The sequence below is a fragment of the Ceratotherium simum genome, chromosome 18 (genome assembly GCF_057802395.1).
Source record: "Ceratotherium simum simum isolate JZ-2026a chromosome 18, ASM5780239v1, whole genome shotgun sequence".
In the NCBI taxonomy this organism is placed as follows: Eukaryota; Metazoa; Chordata; class Mammalia; order Perissodactyla; family Rhinocerotidae; genus Ceratotherium; species Ceratotherium simum.
The window spans coordinates 1,185,542-1,208,482 of record NC_141917.1 but is presented as its reverse complement, the minus strand read 5'-3'; the positions used below and the strand labels follow the sequence as shown (position 1 = coordinate 1,208,482).

The 22,941-nt window shown below is 57.8% G+C and overlaps 1 protein-coding gene across 1 annotated transcript in view; it reads left to right on the top strand.

The window, feature by feature from the left end:
- The first annotated feature begins 2,540 nt into the window (after nucleotides 1–2,540).
- Nucleotides 2,541–22,941, top strand: part of LPCAT1 (lysophosphatidylcholine acyltransferase 1) — a 62,153-nt gene continuing 41,752 nt past the window's right edge. The window contains exon 1 of the mRNA XM_087443097.1: nucleotides 2,541–2,741. Coding sequence (XP_087299223.1) covers nucleotides 2,607–2,741 — 135 coding nt within the window. The 5' untranslated portion in view covers nucleotides 2,541–2,606. The remainder of the gene's footprint in view (nucleotides 2,742–22,941) is intronic.

The following is a 22,941-nucleotide window of genomic DNA, read 5'->3' as shown; positions in this document are numbered from 1 at the left end:
GAGGGGTCCCCACCCCTGATCCCAGCCCACTCCTTCCCCTGAGCTCTGGACTCTTCAGGGCTGAGATCGGCCATCACTGCCCCTCACACAGGGGGTTTCCACTTCTCCTGTAGGGCTGGCTCTTCGAGCACCTAAGGACAGGCCTCAGTCCCCTCCCTAAAGCAATTGTCCTGGATCCTACCCTCCCCCTCAAGCCTCCATCTGGCTCTGCCAGCCACTACCATTGGATGGTCTTTTCAGTTCTCTCCTGGCTGCTCCTCCCAGTGAGCAACTCCATGGACTCCCCCTCTGGTCCCTCCACCCCCAGGCCCTGTGCTCCGTGGACGCCCCTCTGGTCCCTCCACCCCCAGGCCCTATGCTCCATGGACCCCCCCTCTGGTCCCTCCACCCCTGGGGCCCTGCTTGCCATGGACCCCTCTCTGGTCCCTCCACCCCTCGGCCCTGCTCTCCTGGCTGCCTTCTGCTGTCTTCAGCCTCTCAGGGTCCACCACAGCTCTGTTTGTTGTGAATGAGTGCAGCATCTCTCTTGCTCCCTTCTCTCTCTCCTCCCCCTCACTCTGCACAGCCCTTCGTGCTGTTCCACCAGCTCTCCCACCAGGACTCATGTGTCTGCAGTCAGAGCAATTGATAATTGAATGCCCAAGAGGTCAGCAGTGGGCTGATGGCCACAGAGGCAAGGGACATGGAGCCCACACATGTCCACCAGCAAATGAGCTCCATCACAGTCCCCAAGGGCTTCTGCGTCATCAGAGCACAGGGCAGGAGGCAGGCACTGTGCCTGTTGTCTTTTACAGACGTGACAACCAAGGCTCCAGAGGAGAGAATGGTCACATGAGCAGATCAAGTGTAAGTCTCTGACCCCGCTCTGCGTTTTCCCATTCTGTGTGGACAACATCGTGGAGGAAGTCACAGACTGAGCAGAACCAGCGGTCTTTCTTTTGGTCCCATTTCCCTCTCTCCATCAAAACACAGACGGGCCCTCAGCAGACGGTGCTGTTTCCTGCGTGAGCCGGCAAGGGTACCAGCTGGGCTATCAGAGGGCTGATCTCTCCCGGACCTGCTGCCCAGGCAGGGACGGGGCTGGGGGGCCTCATCGAGCACGGGCGTCCCCCGGAGCCCAGGACTTTGGACTTTAGAAAGGTCAGCTGGTGGCCCCAGAGCAACGCAGGGAGCGCTGGGGCTCCTCCTCCCTCCCTCGTGTTTTCGGGGGTCGGTGTGCGACTGGGGCTCCCGACTGTCCAGGCTGCCCTTCCTCACCCACCACCACAGCCTGCTCCGGTCCTGCATCGCTGGCGGGTGGGGCCGCAAGGAGACCCTGCAGAGAAACTCAGCTGTTTTTGCTACAAAACTTTTGCCGTGAATTTCTGAAATTCACACATTTTGACCCCAGTTAATACTGTGCCACAAACTGGGGATCCCACAGGTCTCCCCTTCCCCACAGGAGTAACTCCATGAACCATGCTAACTAGGGAATGAGAAAGCATTATCGGAGTCTCATCACCCCTTCTCAAAACGCAGCGTCGGTCAGCAAACGCCTGGTCCCACATCTGGGTGGGCCCCCTGGTCTGAACACACCCCGCGATCCAAGTGGATCCTGTGATCCGAGTGGACCCCATGCGTCCGGCGTGGGGCCTGCCCTCAGGGGCTCCTGGTGCAGCCCACAGACGGCCTCGACCTGGACCCAGGAGCAGCGCAGGAAGAACCCCCCTCTCCCACAGGCCGCCTTCCAGGGCAGCCCCGTCCGAGTGAGGACAGGAGAGAAGGAAGGAAAGCAGGGGGAGCCGGGGCTGCGCTGGGGGTCCTAGTGGAACCGCAATGGCCTCTCACACACGCGGCCTGGCGGGCCCAGCTCCTCGTGGCCCCAAGATTTGGGCGGGTGGGGCAGCGTGGCGCAGGGACGCCCGTGGGCTCCGCATCCGCAGCCCGGGGCGCGCGCGCTGGGCGCGTGCCCGCCCCTCCCTCCGTCCGCGTGTCGCTCAGCGCGGGCCACCCCGGGCCGCATCCTCCGCCCGCGCGCGGAGCGGCGGAAGGGGGCGACGTGGCGGGCCTCACCGCGCTGGGGACCGGACTTCCCCTCTCCGGGAACCGGGTCCGGCCGCTGCGGGAGGCGCTCAGCCAGAGCCTGGGCGCCCCTGGTCCTCCAGCCCCCGGGTCCCCCATCCCCCGCCCCCCCCCCCGCTGACCCCTGACTCCTCCCGCCACACTGGTCCTCCGGCCCCCCAACCCCCTGCTGCCCCCACTCTGCCCCTCTGACTCCTCCGGCCCCCCGGCCCCCCCTATGCCTCCCTGCCTCCCCGGTCCCCCGACTCCCCGGCCGCCCCAGCCCGGCGCGGCCCCCGCCCCCGACCCGGAGCTAACCCCGGCGGGGCCCGGGCTGGGCCCCTCTGGGGCCCGCGGGCGGTCGGGCCCGCGTGGACCCCCCCCCCCGGCGGCCCCGCCCCGCCCACGTCACCCCCCCGCCCCTCTTGCGCCTGCGCGGCGCCGCGCCAGGCCCGCTCCAGCCGCGCATCCTTGGCCCGCGCCCCGCTCGGCGCCCCGCTCCCCGCGCCCCGCGCCCCACGCCCGGTTCCCCGGCCCAGGCTCCCTTCGCGGCTCGCGGCGCGGCCATGAGGCTGCGGGGACGCGGTCCCCGGGCCGCCCCCGCCTCCAGCGCGGGGGCCGGCGACGCGCGGCTGCTGGCGCCCCCGGGGCGGAACCCCTTCGTGCACGAGCTGCGCCTCAGCGCCCTGCGGAAGGCCCAGGTGGGTGCCCCCCGCGCCCGGCACCCCCACGTGCCCTGCGGCCCGCAGCCCTCACCCATCCCGGTCCCTTCACCCTGGTTCCCGCCGCCCGTGCCCCGAACCGGCTCCGCATCCCGTTTCCCCCGCACCCCGAACCCGGCCCCACACCCCCTTTCCCCGGATCCCCGCACCCCCTTTCCCCGGATCCCCGCACCCCCTTTCCCCGGATCCCCGAACCCCCTTTCCCCGGATCCCCGCACCCCCTTTGCCTGGATCCCCGAACCCCTTTCCCCGGATCCCCGCACCCCTTTCCCCGGATCCCCGAACCCCTTTCCCCGGATCCCCGCACCCCTTTCCCCGGATCCCCGCACCCCCTTTCCCCGGATCCCCGCACCCCTTTCCCCGGGTCCCCGCACCCCTTTGCCTGGATCCCCGAACCCCCTTTCCCCGGATCCCCAGACCCGGCCCCACCCCTTTCCCCGGATCCCGCACCCCTTTCCCCGGATCCCTGCACCCCCTTTCCCCGGATCCCGCACCCCTTTCCCCGGATCCCCGCACCCCCTTTCCCCGGATCCCCGAACCCGGCCCCACCCCCTTTCCCTGATCCCTGGCCCCCCGCTCCCCCGGTCCCGGCGTCCGCTCCTGCCGCGTGCAAGCCCCGCCCAGTACCGGAGCGGCTCCCCTGAATGTGACTATGTTACTTGATGAGCTTCGTGTATGGGCACCTCGTTGGTCGTTTGAGTCAGCGGGGAGACAGTGGGGTGCGGGCCTGTGGGGTCCCCTGAAGATAAATGGCAGGAGGATTTCCGCCTGTGTGTTTGCAAGCTGTTTTCCGGGGAGTGTGCAGGGGAAGCTCTCTTGGGAGTTGGCCTGTAACCAGATTCAGGTTTGTACAGCCTCCCTTCCAGCGTGGAGGGAACAGTGTGCGGTTGGCTTCCATTGCGTTTTATTTGTGGGGCCCTTTGGTCCTGGCTGAGGGATGGGTGGATGCAGGAAGCAGGGAGCCTTCACGCTTGTCCCTTTCCTTCTCACACGTGGCTTCTGACCTGGTGGTGTAATTCCCTGGCTGTGTTTGATCTGGGGTTGACAGTCTCTGGTTGTGTTTGCATTTCTGTAAGATTGTTCGCAAGATGGCCTTTCTTTTCACTCGGGAACCATAGCATAGCAGAGGCACTGCTTCAGGACTTCAGTGGTTGTCCGGTTGGTGGGGAGTGTATTTCCAACTGAGACAAAACTTTTTGCCAGGAGACAGAGATTTTTTAATACATAAAGTAATTCATCTGACATGATGTTCAAGTGAAAAGTTCTTGACATCAATCTAAAGTTATTGTTTTCCCTGCCGCCTGCTCTTTCTAGAAGTGCCTTCTTGGTGGGTTTGGTTATCATCGGTGGGAGAAGGAATGGTGGGTGGAAGATTTAGATGAGGGAAGAGAATGGACAGTGGCATTCCTCCTGGCGACACGAAGGGGCAGGATCGTCCCCAGTTGGCTCCTGGGCCTTGTCCCCTGCCTCTGGGCGTGTCCCGGCCAGACACCAGCGTCCACCCGCTGGGGTGGTCTGCTGCATTCATTGGCTCGAAGACTCTCACTCGTCATCTGCCAGGTGCTGTGTCCAGCGTGCCATGGGGTTGGGACACACAGTCGCTTCCTCTGGGCTCCTGAATGGGCCCCCCAGCCACCAGCGCCCCCTTCCCTTCACTCCTGTGGTCCAGTGGGCCTTCCTTCTCCCACGCTCTGCTGCTTAGAACCCTCGGGGGTGCCCCTGGGACAGAGCCCTGACCCCTTCAGGTGGTTTCCAAGGCCCCTCTCAGCCCTGCCCCACCCCCAGGCTTGGCACCCTTGGCTCCAGCTGTCACGGAGCTGGCCCCCCTCCTGCCCCTGCCCACTCTCTCCTGGCCTCTGTGCTCCTCCCTCAGATCTTAGGTGAAATATCACCGCTAGGAGGAAGCCTCCCCCTCCTTAGAGGTCCCTGGAGGACCACCTCTGCGTCCCTGTCACATTTGCAGCCCCTTGTTACTGTGTGTATGTGGGGGGGGGGCAGGTCTGTCCTGCCCCAGACAGTGTGCTCACTGCCTGGGTGAGGTCCACTGAAGAGCCTCGCTAGTTCTTGAGAGAATAAACAAGGTAAAGGGATGAATGTCAGAGTCAGAAAGCCCCAGCTTCCTCAGGCAGGGGCCAGGCGGTTGTAGATTGGAGGTAGGAGCAGGGCTTGGGCTGTTTTTCAGTGAACTGTTGATAGGAGTCCAAGATTTTGGTTTCAGATATAGGCCTGCAGCATCTGGATGACATTCAGAAAAAGAACAGGTGGGTGGGATGTTTTGGCCTCCCAGACAGGAAGAGATATTTTGTATATACCTTGTTGCAGTGTTTCAGAATAATCTCCTATGTTTGTAACAAAGTGGTCATTACCACTCACATGTCTGCAGTGTGTGGTGGGGGATGTGTAGGTAGCTTGTAAATGCTCCCAAGTCCACTCTGCAGAAACATTTTACTTTTCACCCAGCAATGCTCTGCAAAACTTTTTACCTTTATATAATGTATCATGGTAGTTTCTACAGACTGAACTAACCTATCCAAGCAAAGAAGCCTGCCTGCCCAAATCAATAAGTAAATGGATCCAGCAATGACTGTGCAACTCACCTAAATTAGATAAACCAGTAAGGGTGCCTGCAGTTTCCTGTTAGCATTTGCTGCGGGGGAAGGGCTGCCACGTGCCTGCAGATTAATGACCAGTCCATCTGTCACTTAACTGCAGATTTAGCCAGGATCTTAAGCATCTCTTTGGACATAAAACAACATGTTAAGATCTGAAAAACCGTGAATAGTATAATATTGGATAGTCATGTGGTAATTTGTTGCTTTTGGAATCATGAGGTAGTTTTATGTCACCTGGGTTTTTTGATTCTTTCCATTGGAACTCATGGGTGTGAGCGCATCCCACCTCCAGCTCTGATGTTTCTCCATTTGTGGCACTGTAACCAGTGCCAGTGAGAATTTACTTTCTGGAAGGCAGCCCGGCTTCCTGTACACCTTGGAACTGAGGCCTTGGAGGGAGGAGGCTGCTGAGCGCACCCCTCCCCCAGTCTAATCCCCAGAGGATTACAGGAGGTTGAATCCAGGGACAGACTCCAACCCACCAGCCTGTGCTGTGCAGTGGTCTTTGCGGAATTTCATTACCCAAAAGTGGGCGGCCAATTTTCTTCTCAAAGTTCTTATCTAAATGCCCAAGTGTTGATAAAAAAGCAACAGCAGGCGCGCCCAGTGTCAGCCTAGATCCCGAGTTAGGTGTGACCATTCTGGAGCAGAGAATCCCATGCCCTGGTTACTTCCAGGCCTCTCCTGAGGAAGGCTGCTGTTTGCATCATGGTCTCGTACGCTGCCCACTGGCCTCAGTGTCCCCCCACCACGCGCACACACAGACCAGGCATGGCGGTTGCCCTTCTGCTTCTCTGACCTGCCAGACTCCTGGATCCTGCCCTGGCCCCACCCACCCCATCTACTCCCGCTGCCCCTTGTGTCCAGTGCTCCATACGTGAGGCTTCGTGATGAACAGCTCTGTCTAGCCCCTGCTGTGACCCCTGCTCTCTGCCGGGGGTGTGGAGGGATAGATGAACAGGGAGGTGGCCTGACCAAGCTGGTGTTTTTGAGGGGCAGGCGGTAGTAGCAACCTGGGGGGAGCCTGAGGATGGGGGGTTTCCAGAAAAGCGTGCCTCCCGTAGGAGGGCACAGAAGGCTGGCTGCAGCAAGGCCTGGCCCTCCCTGCGTGCCTGGGAGACGAGGCCCAGCGTGGATGCCAGGCCCCGGGTCCCCAGCTACCTTCTGATGACGTGGGAGCCTAATGGTGCCATCTCTGTTGGTGCATTTGTAGCCAGGCAAGGTAGGGGTAATTCCCCAGGGTCCTTGCCACTGGTCACTCTCAACACAGCCCTGGGAGGCAGGCGGGTAGGAGGTCAGGTACTGTGTCTCTGTGTCCCAGGTGAGGAGACCGAGGCCCAGGTGCTGTGCCATCCCCAGAGTCCCGGGCAGTGTGAGCTGGCTCTGTGTGGATGTCTGACCTGGCCTCACAGGGAGCCCGGCCCTTAGGAAATGGCTTTTTCCTCTAACTCACCAAGAGCCTTTTGTGATCCAATTCTAATTTTCTGGAAGCGTCCACACATAAAACTTAATTGTGGCTAATGCTGAGGAGTGGGAAGGGGGTTCAAAGTTGACAAAGACTTGACTGTTCAGTCTTTATGCTCTTCTGTTCTGAAATGGGGGTTTTCAACATGTGTGTATATATGTTTTACATATGTGTGTATGTACACACACACTCACATATATACACATAAGTATATAAACATACACATGCATATACACGTAAGCGTATACACACGCTCACACACATACACATAAGTATATACACACGTATGTACACACATATACACATAAGTATATACACACACACATATGCACGTAAGTATATACACACGCTTACACATATACACACATATATACACCTAAGTATATACACACTAACACACATGTACGCATAAGTATATATACACACACATATACACATAAGTATATACACACACGTATATATAGACACATACACATAAGTATATATGCAGGTATATACACACACATATATACACATAAGTATATAAACATATTATACACATGCATATACACATTAAGTATTTACGCACACACACGTACACACATATATACACATAAGTATATACACACACTCACATATACACACACATACACATAAGTATATACACACACACTCACACATATGTATGTATAGACACATACACATAAGTATATACACAGGTATATACACGCAGATATATACACATAAGTATATAAACATATTATACACATGCATATACACGTTAAGTATTTACGCACACACACGTACACACATATATACGCATAAGTATATACACACACTCACACATATACAAACACATACACATAAGTATATACACACATACTCACACATATGTATATATAGACACATACACATAAGTATATACACAGGTATATACACACAGATATATACACATAAGTATATAAACATATTACATGCATGCATATACACGTTAAGTATTTACACACACACGTACACACATATATACACATAAGTATACACACACGTATAAGTATATACACACACTCGCACACATATGTGTAAGTATATACACACATATACACATAAGTATATACACACACAGTATATACACACACACATACACATAAGTATACACACTCACTTTTGTTTCACGACCTCTTTAATGTCTTAGTACTGAGCAAAGCACAGTCTCATTTCTCATTTTAAAAATCGGGATTTTGTGCCTGAAACAGAAGCCACTCAAGAGCCGTGCTGCAGGAGCCCGGCGTCCCACCCCCTGCCCTGTCCCGCGGCAACAGGCCCTGGGAGGGCACCCCAGAGGGTGGAGAATGGCTAAGGAGGCCTGGGCTTTGCTGGGCGAGTCTGAGCAAGGCCTCCACATGGTCATGCTCACAGAGCCTCGCCCCTGCCCTCTGCCTGCTCTGTTCCTCTGGCTGCCTGCTCCCCGGGGCCCTGCACCCAGCACTGCCAGGACAAAGCCCCCGTCCCCTGAGTGGCCGGAGTGGGGTGCTAGGGCCACCTTACCTTTCCCGAGTTAGCATTGTTCCGTAAACCTTTAGTCTAGTTGGAAGTTTATTTGAAAACGCACCCAGAGGAACGTGTGTGTTTGGGAATAACATTCTGTTTACATGTGATCTCAGGGTTGGCCTTCCGGAGCCTCCGTCACCGTGTGCCTCGGTGCCACGTTTTGCAGTATTAACCTAATTCGCATGTTCGGTGGCCTCATCACCGTGTTGCAGCCTTGTGAGTGGAGCTGTTTTAAGCGTCAGGTGCTGTTCTTCCTCCCACACGGGGCAGCTGGCTCCCGTGCTCCCTCAGGCACAGCGTTTCCTCAGCTCCTCCACCACTGCGGGGGGCCGTCCTGGGTGGGGCCGCTGGCCTAACCTGTCCCAGAGCCGGGGACGTGCCCCGGCGGTGAGGACCACCGCCTTTTCCAGGCACAGATTTTACTGTGAAAAGTCATATTTCCATCTTAGAGCCAGAGGCGTGATTTATTTTCCCCAAAAAGTTACTTGCCACATAAAAGCTTTCTTGAAAACATCTTCCACAATGTTATTATTTCAAACCCCTAGGATGGGGACACGAGCTGGGTTTCACTGTGCTGTGTCTCACACAGGGTCCCTGCGGTCTGGAGGGCGAGGACCAGCATTTGCCACCCAGCAGGGCCCTGCTGCTGCTGCCGTGCTCTGAGCACACTCAGAGTTGACCTCAGTGCCCGAGACTGCCAGCAATGCCAATGGGTTGAGGGCCCTGTTTGGATCAAGAACTGAATAGCCACCCTGTGGTGGGGGGTCTTTGATATCAGGGTCCACTTACTCTCTCAGGCTACCCCTGGAGGGAGGATGACTGTCCCACGCACAGAACAAATGACAGAACCCCCCAGCTGGCTGGCCTGCCTTGTGCCCTCCCATTCCATCCTAGCTGCACCTGTGTGTTGGTTCCAAGGAGTAGTCAGATGGGTCACCTTCATCCTTCCCCACTGTGCTCAAAGGAGTGACCACCCTGGCCGGGAGACAGACTGCCCCAGGCTCCTCTCCACTCCTGCTCCTCTGACAGGCACCACAGGCCTGGGTGCCAAGCCTAGCCTGGCTCCACAATTGTTACTGGTGGGCAGGGACTCCTTGGAGCTGGGGGGCAGAATCAGGATGTTCTGGGGCGCTCCCTGCAGCTGAGGGCAGAGCCAGGATGTTCTGGGGAGCTCCCTACAGCTGGGGTCAGAGCCAGGATGTTCTGGGGGAGCTCCCTGCCATTGGGGGGCAGAGCCAGGATGTTCTGGGGGAGCTCCCTATGGCTGGGAGCAGGGTCAGGATGTTCTAGGGGAACTCCCTGCAGCTGCAGGCAGAGCCAGGATGTTCTGAGGGAGCACCCTGCAGCTGGGGTCAGAGCTAGGATGTTCTGGGGGAGCACCCTATAGCTGGGGTCAGAGCCAGGATATTCTGGGAAGCTCCCTACAGTTGGGGACAGAGCCAAGATGTTCCGGGGGAGTTCCCTGCAGCTTGGGGCAGAGCCAGGATGTTCTGGGGAGCTCCCTGCACATGGGGCGCAGAGCCAGGATGTTCTAGGGGAGCTCCCTACAGCTGGGGGCAGAGCCAGGACGTTATGGGGAGCTCCCTGCTGCCGGAAAGTACAGAATGTGCCCGTGGGTGTCCTTACATCTGGACGAGGGCTCCCTGCAGCTGGAGGGTGGGACCAGTATGTTCCCTGGGGGCTCCCCGTGGATGGGGGCCTGGACCCAGCATTTCAGTGGGGGGCCTCCTGTAGTTGGGGGTGGGGATTGAGCCTGATGTTCTTTCTGGGGGTGCTCTCTGTATCTGAGGGTGGCGTGGGGGAGGAGGTGCCCAGGTTGGGGTGCTGCCTGCTGCTGGAGGGCTCCTCCCCACAGCTGGGGAGCCCAGGACGGCCCAGGACCGCTGGGGGGAGGGGTCCTCCAGCAGGGGTCTCAGGGTGAGCTCTCCCCCAGGCCCTGCTGGCTCTCTGCGGGTATTTGCTAAACAAAGGGAAGCAGCCAGAAATGCGATAGTTCTTGAATTTCCAGATTCTTTTGTTCAGACTGGGAAGTCAGGCCCCTGGAGGTAAGGAATTTCCTTGGGCCACAAAGCCAGGGTGGGTCTGTCTCTTGGGCATGCACTGAGCTGAGCAGGGGCATGAGGGTCTGGCTGCGGCTGGCAGGGGCCTGTCTGTGCCCATGGGCCTTTATTGTTGGAGTTCTCATGGTATTCTCCATCCATGCACCCCCCACACTCCTGCCCCTACTGACCGTCCCCATTGGCTGAGGCGCACCCCTGGCTCATGACACCAATGAAAACAGAATGTTGCCCGCTAACCCTGGACGTGCCATCGTGGGGGGACACGCCCCGACTTCAGACAGAGTGTAGGATAATGTGTACTTACGAGCAGGAACGGGCGGCCTGGGCCTCCCTTTCTCCTCTGACTCTGCCTGGACGGTGAGCCCCGAGGACAGGCACCTGCTCTGTCCTGGGCACAGTCAGGGCTCTTAGGGACCCGCTGGATGAACAGTCGGTCAGCAGATGGCCACTCGGCCACCTGGTGCTTGCAGCAGCCCCTATGCAGACAGTCCCTCCCGGGGCCGCATGCACCGCTGCCCTTCTGACCCTGTGGGTCGCTGTCACCTGCTCCGTGGATGAGGATGGAGCCTTCTCTGTGCCTGGCCTGTGCCCCTGGCCCAGCTTCTTCCTGAGTTTCTCATCCCCTCGGTTGGGGCCATTCCCAGGGACAAGCCAGTTCCTCCTGGGGTGCCCGTCACGTCCCTGCCTCTCCCCAGGCTGCTGTGGTGCAGGCCCCACGCCCCTGGAGCTGCCTGTCCAGCCTCGCTGGGCACCTGGGCTTCTCCACCATCTGTGGGACTCGTGGCCTCCCGGGTCCGTGTCTGCAAGTGGGAGCCCGGTGCCTTGAAAGCTGCCTTTGCGCAGACGTGTGATTACAGGGTGTCCTGCCCCCAGGTGAGAGGCCCGTGGAAGTCGGTCAGGGGAGTTCCTGCAGCTCTAAAGGGGTTTGGAGCTGGCTCCTGCTTTTGGATCTGAGCCTTGTCCCTGAGTGGACTGTCCAGCCCGGAAAGCTTATGCTTTCCAGTGCTTCTGTGTCTCCCCGACCCCATCTGTTCTTCTGACCACCTGCCCAGAGCCAGGCCCCACTGGGCACTGAGCTCTTGGGGGTGCCTGGGCAGCCACGGAAGGGCCTCCGGCCTGTGTTTGGTTTATCGTGGAATTTCACACCCCGGGGCTGCAGGAGCTGCAGACACCACAGGGACCGAGCCCTGCTCTCCAGGCGAGGGGCCCTGAATCCCTGAGGAGATGCGATTTTGTAGGAAACCAAGTGAGGAGAGTGTGCAGGCAGGACCTGGGAGCTGGCCCGGCACCAGCGTTCCTCAGGAAGCTGCGGGCGCCCTGCCTGTGCCCTCCTGGCTCCTCCCCCAGAGGGCCTCTGCACTCGCTGCCCCTGCCTGTGGGACGCTCTCCCCACACTCCCCCTTCAGTCTTTGTTTAAACCCCACCAGGTGCTGTAGAGACCTTTCTCAACCTCCCTGGAGAGAAGGTGTGCACCCCCCCCAGGTGCACCCACCTCACCTGGACGCCTGTCACCTGCCCCACGGGGGTCTCAACCAGAGGGGCTGCTCCTCACCAGGCTGCGCTGTTCTCTGCTGCTCCGAGTCCGAGCAGTGCCTGGCCCGTCCTCAGTGCTCGGTGCGTGGTTGCTGGACGAATCACACGCCGTGCGTTCAGCTCCTCACAAATGACCGCGGTTCACAAGCACCGAGCTGTGTCCCGGGCACTGTGCTCTGTGCCGGCATCGCAGATGAGAGTGTGGGCTTTAGGGACCCCAGTCCAGGCAGCCCGACCCTGATGTGGGGTGGGCAGGAACTCGAGGAGAGCCAGGGAACGGGGAAACCATTGACTGGCTGGGGGGCTGGGAGCAGCCAGCATCCCTGGGGGCTGCCAGGAGTCTGCTTTGTAGTGTTTGGAGTTCAAGGTCAAAGGCGTGGCACGCATAGACGTCCAGCAAGCTGTGTCTCTGGAAATGACTGGCAACGTCTTGACCAGAGTCCAGGGCTCTGGGCTCTGGACACCATGGGGTGTTGAGACTGTGTGAAGGTGACAGAGTAGGAGGGGTGTTGTTCATCAGAAGGTGCATCGTGCTCCCTGCCCCTACCCCGACTGTGTGCTCGTGGGGTCAGTGTCCTGTGACCCTCTGAGTGCCTGCGTGGGGGTGGGGGTGATGGCACTGAGGTGACAATGACGATGGCAGCTGAGGTGACAGTGTCCCCACAGAGTGAGTGTCCAGGTGGTGGCCCCACGGCAGAGCCTAGCAGGGATACAGGGTCTTCCTGACTCTGCCCCAAGCCCGTCCTCACACAGCACCCCTCATTCACTTCTGTTTATGCCGTGGTGCCCAGCGCTCACCGGCAGGTGCCATCCTGACCCGCCTCGTCCTCCAGCCGTGCTGTACCCTCCCCCTTGGTGTCTTGCTGGTGGTTTTCCCCAGGGACCCAGAGTCCCCGTGGCCGGTGGCTCCTGATGTCCCTGAGGGTCTGCTTCCCCAGCCTTCAGGTGGAAGCTCCTTTGCTCATCTGCTGGCACGTGTCCTAGGCCCGAGAGCCGTCAAACGTGGCCCGAGAGCTCTGCCAGCGTCCTGGGGCCTGTGCTGGGATCTCTGCTGCGTTCATCTGGAGGCCCCGAGCTGCTCCTCCGCACTGACCACTGACCGTGCAGTTGGTTTCATGCCTCTTTCCCTTTGGGCCCTGCTGCCTCAGGCTGCCTGGTGCCTGGGAGACCATCAGCACTGAGGGACGGAGCAGGACACTGGGCCGGGCAGGATCGGCCGACACAGCGGGCTGTGACCTCCCAGTGGACCCTCAGATGCGGCTCCAGGGCAGGCAAAAGGACTGTCTGGTGTTGGTGGTTTCCCTGTGGGTCCCCCTGGTTGTAGGGTTTCAAGTGTAGGGTTACCTTAGACCCGAGTGGTTCTGATCCCATACAGAACTGAGTAGATGCTTGTTGCTGCCTCACAAGACCACACGCCAACTGTGTGTGTTGACGGTGGTAACTACCATTGTCTAGGAAAGTCCCTCTGCTGCCGGGCTGCGGGACAGATTTGTAAATTCAGAGTGAATTACCGAAAGACATGCTCATTTCGCAGAAGCCTCCAGATTGGGCGACACTTGCTAAGATTTCAGTTGAAAGCCCTTGAATAGAGAAGATGGTGAGGAAGTTGGGGCTGCTTGCAGGTTTGAAAGAAAAAAATCGCTGTTTTAGAAAAGCTATATTTAATTTTAGATTTGAGTGGGAGAGCTAAGAAGAAATAGCTTATCTCTAACAGTGAGCGCGATTCAGGAAGGACAGTTTCCCCCTATCTATCACTATCCTAGTGTCACCCGGGTGGATGGAGAGCATCAGAGTCAATACCCCTGAAGCCTGAGGTCAAGACCATTGATGTTCACACGTTAGTAAGAAAAAGACCTGTGAGTCCCATGTGAGTTTGGGCACAGGATTTATGTGGATGGCCAGTCACACAGAAGCAGCCAGATGCCCAATAAAGAAAACACTCCTAAACGTGAAGCTGCTCCTCGTGTGTGACCTGTGCTCCCCCGTCCCCCACAGCCACCCCCCACTGTTGACACTGTGGATTCCAGCCACAACGTGGCTTTGTCTCAGAGCAGCTGTGTGTGCGACAGGATAGAGTGACAGCGACCGCTCAGGATGCCAGCTTCTTCTCTTTCATTTTTGCTTTGAGATAGTTTAACCATTCGAATTAATTATGAAACAACTGTTTATCCCTCATTTGAATGCAGTGTATGATTTGGACCAGAAGCTGTTTTATATTTAGTGAAGGTGTTTGCTGATGGGGGAAGCAGAGAGGACATGTTTCCTCGGGTCGATTTGCTGGTTTGCATCTGTGGAACGTCGGGTCCCGGCGGATGCTCTCAGCTCTCTCCAGCCGTCTGTGCTGGTGGGGTTTCCCAGTGGAAGGACCCCTGCGAGAATCACTGTGCTTTTTCTAAGTTGTTATCTCTTCAAAAAGAAAAAATGGTAAAATTAGATGTACCTTTTTTCTCTCGCCACGTCAGGAGCAAGTGGCCCCAGCAGACGTGAGCTGTCTCCACGTGGCTCTGTGGAACGGCTTCCTGCCTGAGGTGTGGGGGCTGCAGACTGCCCCAGGGCTTCAAGGGTCCGCCTCCCGGTTTTAGAGTGTTCTGTCTCTTCTAAATCAGGATTCTCAAAAACAGCTTGTTTTATAATATTTAATAAGCAACAGTAAAAACAAAAGATTGGCTTCCTGGGCAGGGTTCTCCTCCCCGGGCCTCACGTTGCCCTGGAGACCTTTCTGCACTTTGTGCATCTCTTGTCTAATCTTCCCTGGGACGATCTTGGAGGGGACCAAGACCAGCTGCCTAGGATGGCGTTTGAAGAATGCATGAGACCGCACCCCAGAAAGCACTGCTCCCTGTGCATCTGAACCCCTGTGCTTGCTTCCTTTCGAAAGATGAGCCGTCACTCCCCTTACCATGGACTGCAGCTGATCTGCCAGGTGGGTGTTCATAACTCCTGTCTCAGGAATGCCCTTCCGCTGGGGAAGGGTTGGTGCACCTGTCTGTCTCCACCACTCCTTGCCCCTCCGGGGGTTGGGCATGGGCCCTTCTCTGTGGCCGAGGGGTGAGTGAGGGTTCTGGAGCCAGCCCTGCAGAGATTTGGGGAAGGACCACCCTGCAGAGGTGCTATGGCAGGGCACCTGGTGTGGTGGGAGAACGAAGGGAGGCTGGTGTGTCCAGGGAAGGCTGGGCGAGGGGGAACCTGGGGTCTCGGGGTGACTCGGGAGCCACTCAGAACTCTGAGTACTGAGGGGCCTGTTCTGGCTGTGCCTGGAGGGCCAGGGTGGGCGCTCCCATGTTGCACTTCGGAGAGGAGGGGAAGGGAAGCAGATTCTGGATTTGTTTTGGAGAGGGAGCCAGTGGGAGTTGGTAAGAAAAAGAGGCGGCAGATATGATTCCAAAGTGTATGTTGGTAGACCCGAGGGGTGGAGCTGCCCCCTGAGGGCGAGCAGGGGTCCGGGGGCTCAACATGGGTGTCATTTGTGCCTGACGGTGGGTCAGCCATTGAGGGTACACGTCTGGAGCCCCAGGCAGCAGCCCCAGCTAGGATGTCAATGTAGGAGGCGGCGTCCCCGTGTCAGGCCGATGTCCAAGGGTGTGGGGTGCACAGAGGAGGGAAGCCCCTTCTGTCCTGGCTGCCCCTCAAACCTTGGCTTTTGCTCTGACCAGCCGGCTGACCTTGGGAAGCCGCCCGGCCTCCCTTGCTGGGCCTCAGTTTCCCCACCTGTCCAAACCCATCCACAGTGTGTGTTTCCTCTCTGGGGTGTGGACCGCACCTGCATCCCTGGCAGGATTCTCCCTGCCTCCCCCTCCTGTGGCCTCTGGGGTGGGCGGCCCGGCCCTGCTGTCTGCATCGCCCCAGCCAAGCCTGGCTCGTGGCGCATATGCCATTTGGGTGGGTTAGCTGATTCAGGCAGTTGGCTCGCCTGCTGCATTGTTCTTGGGACCACTTCCTTGCAGCCCCACGAGGCCTTTCGTTCCGAGAGGCATTCCTTGAGCTGGTGAGCAGTTCCCTTTGGTTCCTGCCTGCCTTTGGGGCCCCTCTGCCCCTGCTCTGGGTTTCTGGGCTGGGGGCTGTGCAAGGCGGCCCTGTGCCCTGGGGTCCCATCCTTGTGGGTGTGGGGACACTGCAGATCAGAATAGCTTTTGTCCCTTACACTTTAATCTGAGTGCCCTTGATGCCAGCTCAGTGCCCCCCAAGGCCCTGTGGTCACTGTGGTTGTAGTACCCCCGTGATGCAGGCTCCACCAGCCCCCAGGCCCCACACCCATTAGTGACCTGTCCACTGTTCGTGTGCTCACCTGGGTCTGCCATCCCTGAACACTGCCTCCTCAGATGTTGTCAAGTAACTTCTCGGCATGGAGGTGTAAGTCCTGCCTTGTGTCTCACCTTCTATACTGATCGTCCCCTGGGATGTGTCCCCTGTGCCCCATGTAACTTGCAGCTCCGCCCTCTGCTGGCCCTGGCGTCTGACTGTCACACAGGCCACCTTCGTCTCACCTGTCCCAGGGTGGCCCCCCTGGGTGGCGTCCAGCTCTGCTGCCACCGCAACACTGCCATCAGCAGTCTCTGAGCGCCCGCCCGTGGGATCAGCTCCCCAGGGAGCTGGGCCTGGGCCTGCCAGCTGGCGGGGGGTGCCACGCCCCGCTCCGCCTGAGTCCTCACCTGCCACGCAGAGGCCCCCGCACCGTCCTCACGGAGCTCGGCGGGAGAGGAGCCGCCCTGAAAGGTGGCTGTTTCCAGAACCTTGGGAGCACATGGCCTCTGCCAGAACCACAGGACCGGGCTCTGCATCCAGCCCCTTGTGGCGACAGCCCAGAGTTCGGGCCACGTAACATCCAGGCTGATGCCTCTGAGGGTCCACCTTTGTTCCACTTACTTGTCTCTTACCCATCAACCGTCAGGAGAGGTCTTGGGTGGTCGATCCGTGCTCGCTGTGTGTGAGCACCAAGTCTCTTTCTGTTTCTATTAGCATGATTTCAGAAACTTCCTGAGAAAAGAGAGAACAGGTAGAATGTGGCTGCAGCCCATGTTTTCTGTGGCCAGCAGGCACTTGTGTGTGTGTGTGTGTGTGTGTGTGTATGTATGTATGTGTGCGTGCTTGTATTTTCTTTAATCATGTGGGGGAGTGAATTTCTCTCTAGTGTATTTGTGAATGCATTTTCACGTTCCTTTGGGATGGTGGTAACTATTTTTTTCCACAATTAAAGCACACTGGCGTTGGAAGGCACCTTCGGGAGAGTTGTCCCTGCAACCTGCCCCCCATCGTGCTGACTAGCAATCGGAAACCGCTGGCACTGCGGCAGAAACATCCGCTGTCTGTTGTGACGCGGTCCACTATGTCCTTCGAGCTGCCAACGCCCTTTCCTTTTGGAGCGTTCACACGGTGCCCCACACGCTCTCCTGGCCGCAGATGTCGTTTTAGAGTCTTGCATGGCTGGCTGGGGTCCCTCAGCACAGCATCACTCCGGTGTGCCTGCTCGGAGGGCACACGGCATTGCGGCGTCCCAGCTGGCCTGTCCACTCCTGGTGAGGGCATGTCTCACCACAGTGACCCAGCCTGGCACAGGCACAGCGTGGTGGAGATGAGAGGGACCCCGTGTGCTCCAGAGATCCGTGTCTAAGTGTCGCATCGGGGTCCATGTTGGTTTTGGAACACAAGGCCCTGGGACTAGCTTGCACACAGCTGATGCCAATGGTCTCGACAGCCTTGCAGAGAAGGGGGTGTGATTGCCGGGTGCCTCTGAGCAGGGCATTGTAACCGCAGGTGCCTCACTTAGAGAGTTCTGGACCCATGGACCAGGTGAATTCACTGCGAATTGAGGAATGTTTTACATCTAAGATGAGAATTGTCGTTTTCACACTTCTTATCGTGGGAAATTTGAATATACACCAAATGTATTAGCTGGGGCTGCCGTAACAACATAACACAGACCCAGCGGCTTAAACATTAGGAATTTATTTCTCACAGTCTTGGAGGCTGGAAGTCCGAGATCAAGGTGTGGGCAGGGCTGGTTCCTCCTGAGGCCTCTCTCCTGGACGTGTAGATGGCTGTCATCTCCCTGTGTCCTCACGTGGTCATCCCTCTGTGTGTGTCTGTGTCCTGATCTCCTCTTCTTATAAGGACACCGGTCCTGTGGGATCGGGGCCTACCCTAGTGACCTCATTTAACCTTAATCACTGCTTTAAAGACCCCATCTCCAAATACAGTCACATGCTGAGGTCCTGAGGGTCAGGATTCTAACATGTGAATTTAGGAGACATAATCCAGCCCTAACACCAAAGCAGAGAAAGTGTAATGGGCCCCGTGCCCCCCACCCCCAGCCTCAACAATCACCAACTTGTGGCAACTCTGGTCTCACGCACCCTCTCCTCCCACACCCAGTGAGTTGGAAGCAGAGCTCGGCCTTCGTCATTTCACCCATAAACACTCTGGTGTGCATCTCAAGGAAAGAGACTGTGGTCACTGACCGTGTTCCTCTATCTTCCCATGTTTCCCAGAAGCTGGTGGCTTGATCTGGCTTGATTTGAAACTCGAGAGATTCCACTTCTGTTGGGTCATCGTGTGACTCCTCCACACAGGGCCTGCACGCCTGCTGGTCCCCAACTGGGCAGGACCCTCCGTCACGTGGGTGTGCATGAATGGAGAGGTTCTGGAAGCCTGTGCTGGGCACGTCCAGGGGACACTCCCCCCTCCACCCCTCGGCTGCCCAAGGGCCAGTCTCATAGGACAGGCAGCACCAGGCCCGCTTCTTCCCTGCACTGGCCAGTGTCACAGTCAGGAACTGGTTTCCTAGGGTCCCCCGAAGGTGAGCAGTGAGGTTAGGGCATGTGTGTGTAGACACACATGTGAGTGAGTGTGAGTATGAACAAGTGTGAGTAGATACGTGTGGGTGAGCGAGTGCGAGTGGATACGTGTGTGAGAGCAAGTGTGAGTAGGTACATGTGTGAGTGTGAGTAGATGAGTGTGAGCGAGTGTGAGTAGATGCGTGTGTTAGTGTGAGCGAGTGAGTGGATACACATGTGAGTGAGCGAGTGTGAGTGGAAACGCGTGTGAGAGCAAGTGTGAGTAGATACGCGTGTGTGAGTAGATGAGTGTGAGCGAGTGTGAGTAGATGCGTGTGTGTGAGCGAGTGAGTGGATACACACGTGAGTGTGAGCGAGTGTGAGTGGATGCGTGAGTGTGAGTGTGAGTAGACGTGCGTGTGTGACTTGGATCGTGGTGGGGATGGGCTCGAGGCGGCCAGCACATCTGCAGTTCCGGTCGGTGCACCAACTCTTCTCACCGATGCCCCATTGCTCCGTCTGCCGTGGGGGCTCCTGAGCCTGGGACCTTCGCCGGCTTCCCTGATCTGGGCTGTCCCCCGACGTTCCTGGTTCTTCGTCTACACGCCTGCCCCTGACCCGGGATCGGCCTCGCCCAGGAGCCCTGCGTCCTTGTGCAGGAAGTGGTGTGGAGAGGCCACGGGGAGCCCGCCTGGTACTCCTTGCGCCTGGCAAGTCCCCACCTGGACATGCTCCACTGGGACTTGTGGTGAACGTGCCGGGTTAGAAGGGAGATTCACCTTCAATCCTCGTTTAAAGTGGCTGCTCAGCGACACGGATGCTCTGGGATCAGATATGTCGGTGTCTATTCGCGTTAAGTCCCTTTTAATGGGACAGTTTATCGTAGCCGGCTTTCAACTAGCTTAAACTACATTACTCAGCCAGGGCCTCTCGGTGTAGCTCCTCACAGGACTGCGTCATAAACCCCCATGTAGCTCACGGGAAGGATGTGAGTTTATTTGCCCTGGCACTTTTGAGGGTGACCAGAGCTCCTGGTGGTGATGGACAGGCTGCAGCTATCGGCAGCTTCTCAGGACAGATGCAGGTCCTGGCACTTCCAGACTTTTCCCGGGTCCACAGCGTTCTCCTCAACCTGCTGCTGTTTCCTCCTCCTTTGTGCCCAGACCCCGACCAGTTGTCACCTGGGAGCAAGGCCAGTGTTCTCTCCTTGAGGCCCTCAGGGTCTCCCACTGACCTGGTCTCCAGCCCACACCTGCCCCCCTCTCCAGGGCTGCCTCACCGCCCACACCCCAGCTGGCTTGTCCGTCCCTGCCTGCTTACCTGCACAGGTGTCGTCTGCTGGTGCCGCCCCACCTCCTTGGGAGAGAGCCTTCAGTGGGAGTGGATCCTGGGGGACCCTCCCCTGCTGCCCCCCATGATGGGGTGTCTGAGTCAGCGTGCAGCACAGAGCTGGGTCTTATTTGGGGTATGGGGAGTGGCAGCCTGCCCTCTTCACAGGGCATCTCTGTCTCCCTGCATGCTCCTGATGGGGGACAAAATACTAGGACCGTGTAATGCTGCGGGCTCACGCTCTGGGCTAGCCGAGGAAAGCAGTGCAAACGGAGATGGCTCCAGCTGCCCCGGGAAGGAGTGATGCGTCCAGCCTGGTCACTGATTAGAGTGCGTTCCACATGTGCTGCCGAAACTGCCTGGAAACGGCACACTCGCTCCCTTTGCGCCAGAGGCTCTTTGTTCTGTTGATTTCTAGTCCAGTTGGGACTTGCTAGGAACATCTTTGCCGTGACACCTCTCTTAGCACCTGCCGGAGTCGAGACTGTCCACGTGGCTGTCGTGGCTGCTCCGGTCGTCTCCCCCGTGGCTCGGAAGCACCGAGTCTGCTCGTACAGGCTGAGGCTCGGGCTGGGCTGCACCAGGCGTGGGTGGACAGTGAGGATGCAGGGAGGCCAGTGGCCGGGCCTGGGATGGACGCAGGTGATGGAGCCTATGGAGAAGAGAGGTGGGCCAGAAAGTGCACAAGGATGGGATGGTCCAACCGGGAGGCAGCCTGGAGCTCAGGACAAGCAGCCAGAGCCCACAGAAGGGTCTGGAAGGAGCTGCAGCAGGCTTCCAAGTCCTGCCCCTCTTAGGGGTGGTTTCTGCCTCCTCTGGGACAGGGCTGAGCCCAGCAGAGAGCACGCGGGCACAGCGTGTGTGTGCCAGGGTGAAGGCAGAGCCGTGGGTACCTGGTCGAGGAGCCCTGGTAACACGTGGGCTCTTAGCCCAGGAAGCCGGGTCCTTCCTGCACCCTGCAGGCTCCCAAAGGTGCCTGCCCTCTCTAGGCAACCTACACAGCACTACACACACACATTCATACACACTCACACACATGCACACACACATCAATAGAACCACTTTCTCCCATCCTCCAAGCAGAGCCTGGGGGGCTCACCATGGGTCACTGGCGCCGTGTCCCTGACTGCAGTATGTCTCTGCCTGCCCGTTCCCCATCTGGTGGGAGGCTTGTCTGTGTGCTCAGGGTCAGAGCCTGTTGTGGTCACTCACACGTCCTTTCCCTCTTGCTGCGAAACTCAGACACCAATGGTGTTCACCACGATGCACATCAGAGCAGGCGTGTGAATGCCTTGTCTGAGGTTTAAATGCGGTCACATACTGTGTCCCACGGGGAATGGCCGAGTGAACCCCATGGCCGCTGGCCAGCCTACAGGAACATGTGTGGCTAATTAACCAAGCAGCTTGAACAGCAGAGCTCCGTGCCCCGACTCGGGTGCTGGGCGGGCTCGGCCACCCACCCAGGGCTTGTCAGCACCCCTCTGTTGGTCCGACGGAAAGGGCACTGCCTCGCTGGGGCCCTTCGAGCCCCTGTCCCAGTCCGCAGTTTTCAGATACACAGGCTGAGGTGCTGGAAATCGCGTGCTCTTTCTGGAACCCCGTGAGAGCCTGTTGTTATTCCACTGTTTGTAGTAGAAGCCGTCCTGGTGACGGAATATGGATGCAGAGTCGGCATGCGGTGTAGACGCACGTCGGCGAGGGACGCCCTCAGAGCCGTGCCATCGGAGCGTGGCCCGCTTTCCGTTAACGGGCTTTGCTGCTTGTTCCTTTCGTCTGCCGGTACAGCCACCAGGCTTCAAGCTTGATTTGTGGGAACACACAGTAAAGTATCCAGTAGCTTGGCTTCTCCGCAAATTGGGAAGAGACGGCCAGCTGTCGGTTTCAACAGCAGAGCAGGTGTGCTGAGCTCCCAGGGCAGTCTCCTCGGAGCCGGGAGCCCGGACGGTCAGGGGCGCCTGAGAGGCGGCCGAGGTGGGACGACGTGTCGGGAACCAGGAGGCGGGTCGTCTACAGACCACCCTCTTTTCCCTCTGCAGCAAAGTCGTCGCGTAATCACAAAGGGTGGACACGGACATGAGGTTTAGCCTAGATTTTAAAAGGAGAGGAAAGGCTCCACTTGGAACTTGTGGGGTTAAAGTGGTGCTTAGAGAACGCTGTGCTTCTCAGTGTGAATACTGGGAAATAAGGCCTCTCTGAAAATAATGCTCCAGGCCTTCACAAGAAGTTAAAAACAGCATCCGAGTAAACTCAGAGTAGAAAAGAGAGACTCTTGAAAGAGCCAAAGTCAATATGATTGACCAGGTCACAGCAGAGGCAAGAACAAATCCAAAGCTCGTCCTAGAAGCAGTGGTAACGTAGAGAAGTGTCTGGCAACATAGGCCAGGGAGTTTTAGAAGGCACGAGTGATGTTAACAACAAAACCATAGATCAGAGCAGGCCGCTGTAAATCCCCAGAGAATGTGACGGGCAGGCTCACTCAGTTATCTTGAAAACGCGCATGGTGGGGAATTTGCTGGGGAGGGAACATCTGTTGAGGACTTCCAGAGAATTCCTCACTGACAAACACTGAAATGAACTCAAGAGAGAAGAGAAAATCCAGGTAAACAGTCTTAGAAACACTGAGACAGCCGCCAGCAATCTCTGTGGAAATTCCTCGGAAGAGGTGGCTCTTTGGTGTCTGATGTTCTTGCTGCAGGATCCGCCCAGAGGAAGGGAGCAGGGGGTGGCGCGGGGGAAGCCAGGGGTCAGGCTCCCCTGAGAACCGGCACCGAATCTGTCCCAGACGCGTGTTAGCAAACAGACCCAGCAATTCCTTAAAAATAGCCTGGCGGGTGGCTCCCCGCACCGTGACCAGGGTGAGATGTTAAAAAGCTGTGAATGCAC